The sequence below is a fragment of the Montipora capricornis genome, chromosome 14 (genome assembly GCF_036669925.1).
Source record: "Montipora capricornis isolate CH-2021 chromosome 14, ASM3666992v2, whole genome shotgun sequence".
NCBI classification, from domain to species: domain Eukaryota; kingdom Metazoa; phylum Cnidaria; class Anthozoa; order Scleractinia; family Acroporidae; genus Montipora; species Montipora capricornis.
In genome coordinates, this window is record NC_090896.1 from 31,114,714 (window position 1) to 31,122,213 (window position 7,500).

Here is a 7,500-nt window from a genome sequence, read left to right on the forward strand (position 1 = left end):
AAGAATTTTGTATTCTGGAGTTTTAGGAACGACAGCTCTTGCTATTTGTTATCCAAAAGAAGCTGTGGATATAACTCTGGCTAATTACGACAGACTAAAGGCGTTTATGAAGGAGCAGATATCCAATTTTAATCAGAAGAAAGCGGAACAGCCAGTTATAGAGGAAGCTCAAAGTGTTGTTGAAGAAACGGTGATTCCCGAGGGCCAAGAAGAGCTTGTTGATAAGGTGGCTGAAAGTGCAAGTGTGAACACGCCAGAAGAACAGGACAGAGTTGTTGAGGTGGAAGAAACAGTGGTTCGACCAGAAGATGCAAATGAAGAGAAACCGAAGTCTTCATTTTGGAGCAGGATTCCATTTTTTGACAAGCTCGTTAGCAACAAAGAAGAATCGGTCGTAAGTTCTGATGCACACCCCACAGAAGCCAGCAGTGGGGAGCTTGGCTCAATATCGGATGAAGGAAATAAAGATCAAGTGATAGTGTTGGAGCAGTCGACTGGTCAACCTAATAATTTTGAAGGCGAAATTGGGCAGTCAAACCCAGAAGATAAAGACATGTACTCCACTCGGTCTTGAAAAACCTTGTAGACTGGCTGGGGAACGGGTCAGTCAAGCCAAGGGATAAGTAATGATTATGGTAATAGGACTGAATGTAGTCCAATTCGGTCTGTAATTATACGAGTGATAACGCGGGAGTCCAATTTTTTCATCAAGTATGATTACAGACAATACTGAACAACGCGAAGTTCTCTTACTAATTGATCATAAAAATTACAATTTCCGAGAAAAGGAGAAGAGCAACTAAAGGGAAAATGTGCATTAAAAGACTGACAGAAGAGGCTTAAATTGTTTCATCTCGCTCTGAAAGAAAGAAAGCCCCAATTTAGGAGTCTGCACACTATTTCTATGGTGATTGAAACCAAGGTTGTGATTGGTTGATTTAAACTACAACTTTGAATGTGATTGGCTTATTGAACTGTCCGATAACAAACCAGCCGATAACAAACTGTCCGATAACAACGTGGCAAGTGAATTAGAGGAAAATAGGTTATTAAAACCAATCACATTCATGGAAATTGAATTTTTTATGATTAATACTTGAGATTTAACCATTTCGCGCTGGACGAATGGATGAAAGACCCTTTGTACAGGGTTAGCCACTTCCTGAAGAAAGTTACACGCTTCAAGGTCATGAGTGAATCATTCTAAAATGAAGAATTACCAAAGGGGTCAGGGTACGTCATAATGAACCACTAACCACTTTCGTCACTCAAGAATCTTTAACGTACTTAAGGCTTCAAACTGTTTAACTAGCTTGTCAAAGCCGTAATTGTTCACAGTGTAGACGCAAGTGCAAAGCGAAGGCAAGGACATTCGCACTACAGGTTCAAACGGCGTCTGAAATAAAAAGGTGCGCTTGCGTAATTGTCTCTGTATATCAGTTTGCATCAGCTGTTCACACTGGTGGACTAACAACAATGATGGCTTTTGCAACGCCTTCAAACGATAGTCAGTATGAATTAGTTAAACAGATTGTGTTAAGACTGCTCGGGATTACCATCGAGTTTACATGAAACAGTAAATGGCAGGGCTCTGCGTGTGAAACAGTGAAGACCCTCTTATTCTAACTTGTTTCTTTGTTTTGTTTCGAATTTCATCCCACCGTGTGCCGGAAACGCCAATTCATCACGCATGCGCACAACCATTTCACCCGGTTAATTTTGCGACCATGGACGGCTGTTTCGGATGAAATGGTTGTGCGCATGCGTGGTGTGTTGATGTTTTGGTGTGTTCATCCAATCTCGTCCCCAGAGTCCGCTTTTCTTTTGACAGCACCTGGAACTTGGACTCTGGCCTCCTCCAGTCAGTTTAGAAGTCCGCAAATCACGGACTTCGGATCGTCTACGCGAGCTCGGGATTTCGAAACAACAGTGGTTGTCAACGGTTACAAAAATGGACTTTCATTACGACCGCGCATAAGGGAACTGGTCAAAACTACTTTTTACAATGACTGCAAAAATTCTCGTGCGCTCATTGGCTAATTTTTATTGTCAATAAGCGGACAGACACATAAATTTATAACTTATGTGATAATGACGCGATATTGCTCGCGTCAGATTGAAGTTTTTCGCGTTTTTGTCTCGCGCTCTTCTCGTGCTTTGCCTTAATTTTGACCCCTCTGCCTTTTTGTTATTGTAAAACGCAAGTTTATGTCAGTTTTTCATGCGTCTGTCCTGTTATTGACAATGAATTTCGTCATAACATTGTCAAAGTAGTCTGCGGTCTGCAAATCTACTCGGCTATCGCCTCGTGGATCCACAGCTACTTTGACAATGTTATGACGCAATTCATGATCAATAACAGGACAGACGCATGAAAAACTGACATAATTTGTTAAATACTCGAACAGGACCCACCTTTGGGGTAGGGGGGTTCTCAAAGACACCACCTATCTTCGAACTTATCACATCAACATTACCGACAACATTTTATTGGCTTCTAAATTTGAGTTGACACAGGAATAATCAGCTAGCAAGAGTCGGCATTACTAGACACTAGACAAACAAGAAAAGTGAGGTTTGAATCTCTCTGTAATTTTTTACTGCTGGATAGAGAGGTGGCTATGCAATATAGACAAAATATTTTGACGTTAAGCAAGGGGGGTGCAGGCAGACACCACCATCTATTTTGTGGTTTGGTAGGTCCTGTTCGAGTGTAGCAGGTTTGACCAATTACCGAAATTAGGAGTGGCCAGAGTCCGTGCTCTCGGTGCTGACCAAAAGAAAAGGGGACTCTAGGGACGAGATTGGTGCTCATCTTGCTTGTTATACATTTTTTTTATTTAAATTTTTGTGACATACCGATCTCTGGGCTTGTGGTGATCCCCGTTCCCACACGCTTGCCGGGGGAGAGCGGCTGTGCTGTTCCCAACCCAGCTTACCACATTTGGTGTATGTGGGGCTGCCACTCAAAATGGTGTCTAGAACAACCACCTTGGTAAGTGGCTATGTCATGCTGATGAACCCTGACAATTCCAAAACAGTTGTCCATGGCTGCCAATTAACCGGGGTGAAATGGTTGTGCGCATGCGTGACGGCTACACCGGGTTGGTGTTATGGTGTGTGCTCACCTTGCTTTTAGTGCCGTTTTTATTTTTTTTTAACTTCTAGCAGTTTGCCGTATTGAATCGGGCGGCAATTTTGCCTTGATTCCCTTAAATCCCGATTTTCAACCTTTTTGAAATACTTGCCACATCTTTGGTTCTCGGCCATTTTTCAAGCTGCTTCTAAGCTATATTGACCCGACTTTAGCCTCCTTGTAGCCATTTTTTGTCGGTCCCATCCTCCCTCCCCTCGTTGTGGAGAGGGAGAATGGCACCGACACAAAAAACGGCTGCAGGGAGGCTAGACCCGACTTCTGTTTCTTAATGTTTCAGCTCCTAGATGTTTGCCCAAAAATCGGGCATTTTGGATCCTCATGGTCTCTCTTTCAAAAAACCCTTTTTTGATTCTTGTAAAGATCTTGTCATACCCGTTTTCCAAGAGGTCTTTTACATAGAAAATATCTTGCTTCCTTCAAGAATAAAAGCATACTATCATGCTCAAAGGCAACCTTCACTAAAACAACAAAATAGCTTTAAACCACGGAACATAATGTTAACAATTAAACTTGTTCAAACTTTTTCCAATGAAAGCGTTTGTATCCGGAAAAAATGAATTTAAAAACACTTGTTTTGGTTTTCAAATTTCTCGGGCGCCGCCATCTTGAAGAATTGTGACGTGTCGTGGTTGCCCTATAGGCAGAACTATAGGCAGATTTAGCAACAGAACGGTAACGTCAGTGGCGACGGCGCGCGCAGAAAAACACCAATGAGAATTCAGAATAGAATAGACTGCACTCTTTTCTTCTCGATTCTAAATTCTCATTGGTAGTTTTGCTGCGCGCGACGTCGCCACTGACGTTCCCGTTCTGTTGCTAAATCAGCCTATTGTTCTGACACAAAGAGCGTTTGTTCTGGAACAAAAGGGCAACCACGACACGTCACAATTATTCAAGATGGTGGCGCCCGGGAAATTTCAAAGCCAAAGAGGCGTTTTTGAAATTCATTTTTTTCGAATATTAACGCTTTCATTGCAAAAAAGTTTGAACAATTTTAATTGTAAATATTATGTTCTGTGGTTTAAAGTTATTTGTTGGTTTAGTAGAAGTTCCCTTTAACGCTATTTACGACAAAATTGCCTTTGTCCTCCCAGAGCAAAATCTCGGAAAATCCCTATCTACGACATGTTTGAAAAACGTGTCGTATCTTTAATTCTAACTCGTTTTCCAAGAGGTTTTTTGGATCGAAACATTCTTTGACCCTTCAAGAATCAATTCATGCTAATTACGGGCCATGACATAGCTGCCATTTTCTTGTCTTTTAGCTCCTTGAAGTTTGCCTAAACAGTAGTTTCAAGGATTCAACTAATCTCCCTCTTAGGTGATCAGCACCAGGTACTGCGGCGCCCGTTGCGCTGGATACGAGTAACGCAGGCTCTGGGGATGATTGCCTTATCTAGGCAAAGGTTCGATGACGCTGCGCAAAGTTGTTGCGGGCGCCAATACCCGAGAGATCCGTCAAGTGGCAAACCTCTCATTTCACGGTAGTCTCCCACGCAGACGTTCTTTGTGTCGCTACGCAACTAATTTCACGGCTACTCACTTTATCTGCGATCGCTTTGAGCCTGTGCAGAGGAGAGGATTTTGCGGTGATCTCTTCTTTGCCGTTGTTGTTGCGCAAGCTCCGTTTAAGTCGTTAACACACATAGACAATGTCTTCTTTCAAAGAATTCATTTACATACATCATTCTGTTATCTTCACTATTGTTTACAAAAGGAAATCCCAAATGACTTTGGCTACTTAATGCAACTCTTTGTTGTATATTCGCAAATAAATTAAAATTATATTGATTCTCTCGCACCTTTTAAGGCCGCGATGTGTCTAGTTTTTTATTTAGAGTCATCGGATTCCTTGTTTATTTGTTTGTTTTTCAAAAGCTGCTCATTCTCTACCAAATACAAATATTAAGACGTTCAAGCCTTCTTGTAGCCCGCTGTTTTCTCGTTGATGTTATCTTAAGGTCCCGTTCACACGTTTTCCCTTGAAACGCCTTCTGTCCACACTAATACGATCGAAAACGCCCTCTTATCTCACTGACCGTTGCATGTCCCAGTTTCATTTGTGCGCAAAAAGCGTACACAATCAATCCACCTTGGAGGGAGATCTCGCATTAATGTTGTTTGACTTGATTTCAACCTTGCTTGCCTGTTTCATAAAATAATTTGCTCTTCGCATCGCACACACACGCCGTTCAAGCATGCGCCGTACGGAGAAAGAACGGATGTTACATCTGCTTTCGCAGGCTCGTCACCAAAGCCTCGGGTCGACCCATCTATTTAGGAGAACATGCGCCGTGGGGTTCTTATAGCCAAATATTGGCTCGTTGAACCTTACCGCGCCTACTCACTCCTAATGCTAACATGAATGCACCAATTAGAGACCCTTTTGATTGTTCTTCACGAAAACCAATGAGAAGACACTTTGTTTCAGGTTTCCCCAGAGCTTTTCTCTCCCTCAATCAAGAGAAGAGCTCTGGGGTCGAGATTGCTGCTTTCGGAGATCTGGTGTGGACGGGCCGGAGAAAACAATGTGAAAACGCTAGTGTAGATGTAAAGCTATTAATGCGTTTTCTAGAAAAAAGAAAACGGAGGTTTTCGATAACGCATTAGTGTGGACGGGGCCTTGAACTTTTTCCTGCAAAATCTGATAATCATCCTACAATGCCAGAGTTATTTCTTACAACATGACGTAGGTGGCCCTGCATGGACTAAAACACAGGGATACCAGTAAAGATGATTTGATATGCAATTTGTTGTCTTATCAAAATGAGGTTACAAATCCCAGAAATCGTCACTAAAGACCAAATCCGGATAGACTTCGAAAGCTTTGTTAGACTATCAAGAATTCTTTCGTCAAAAAAGAATATTTCGCTTTGAAGTTAATATTCAGTTTCATATTCAAATTTGGCTGTAAAACGTCTTAACAAATCAGTTCCGAGAAACTGTATTTGCCGCATCTGCACGGCTGGTATGTCGAAAAAAAAATTGACGAAAGCCATTTATACATACATAAATACTAAAATTCTTTAAGGGTTATATTTCTCTAAACCCTAACATTTAAAATGTGTTTTTAAATATTCAGTCAAGCTATAATTACAAAATGACAGCAAATGTAAAAAAAAACATTAACGTCTTCGTTTCTGGTGGAAATACCCACTTGTAAAAATCGGTTCAACTACTGAGAAGTTTGAAAAGGTAACTTTGCAATTTTAAAAGAGTATTTCCTTGCTGTCGCTGTTTTCCCACGTTCAGCAATAAAAGAAATACCTATACTCCTCTAAAATACTTGTCACCATTTCCAAAGCCTCCAAGTTGGACTGGACTGGACTGGACTGGACTGGACTGGACTGGACTTCAAGTCCTTGTAATTATTTCAGTCCATAGCGAAGCAGACTTTAAATCTAGCCCAGTCCTCAGAATCGGCATTTACAAATTACGTTAGGTAATTTTTAAAAGACGCTTTCGTTGACTGTTGTTTTGCATCTTCAAGAAACCAAGAAATATTAACACTCTTATTGAATGCTTGTCATTACAAAGCCTCTAAATAGAACTGGAATGGACTTTTAAGTCCAGTCCAGACCTACTAGTCTGAACTGGACTAGACCTACATGAGACCCTGGTTCTGTTAGTCTCCCCAAGTCCAGACCAGTCCTATTCGTTCCAGGCCACGATGAAGCAGACTTTTGAACATTACGTTAAAGTGTATATGACAGATTTGTCTTCATTTACGCAAGTGAAAGATCATGGTTTTCTGAGATAAAAGCAACCAAAAGAAATCCAGACCGAGTTTTATTCTGTGCCTTTTAAAAATCGGAATTTGCACTTCCAGGGGGAACAAAAACGCTCTAGTAAGGAGACTGGGGATAGCAGAACTGTGACGTCAACACCAGAAATGTCTATCCTAAATTCTCTGCGTTCATGTAATGACGTCACTGAACTGCTATTCCCAGTCTCCTCACCATGGAATTTTTTTCGTTGTTTTTATCTCAAAACACCAGAGTGTTTCGATTGAATATTGAAATAAAGAAAAATCTGTCGTATACACTTTTATAAATAAGACTTCAGTATAAGTCAAGTAACACTTAAATTATCACCAATCTCAAAAGAATAAACAACATCAGCTTATTTCTACTACTGTTCATCTCTATTTGGCGTGACATCTAAAGTGCTGCATGAAACGACGGTGACATCCCGATCCTGCGGGTCACGACATTTCGGAAAAGATTCGGTGGACACTTCAGTTCATTTGGCGTTCGTTCCTTTTTTGCCTCGTTGGGTTTCTCAATTCGAGGTCAGGATTTAAATTTTTCCAGTTGAGGATCTGAATGCGCCAATACAAAAAC

General features: G+C 41.2%; 2 protein-coding genes across 7 annotated transcripts in view; one reads left to right on the forward strand and one right to left on the reverse strand.

Moving 5' to 3' along the window:
- The window catches only part of LOC138031241 (MICOS complex subunit MIC27-like), a 10,827-nt gene extending 9,204 nt beyond the window's left edge, over window positions 1-1,623 (forward strand). The window contains exon 6 of the mRNA XM_068878931.1: window positions 1-1,623. This exon is cut by the window's left edge and continues 13 nt beyond it. Coding sequence (XP_068735032.1) covers window positions 1-574 — 574 coding nt within the window. The 3' untranslated portion in view covers window positions 575-1,623.
- Window positions 1,624-4,222: 2,599 nt separating this feature from the next.
- LOC138031237 (calcium-activated potassium channel subunit alpha-1-like) overlaps window positions 4,223-7,500 on the reverse strand; it is a 73,715-nt gene continuing 70,437 nt past the window's right edge. For 3 of the 6 annotated variants that reach the window (XM_068878918.1, XM_068878922.1, XM_068878921.1), the window contains one exon: window positions 4,223-7,500. This exon is cut by the window's right edge and continues 174 nt beyond it. In XM_068878918.1, the coding sequence (XP_068735019.1) occupies window positions 7,450-7,500 (51 nt within the window). In that variant the 3' untranslated portion in view covers window positions 4,223-7,449. The other 3 variants (XM_068878920.1, XM_068878917.1, XM_068878919.1) reach the window with 1 other exon arrangement.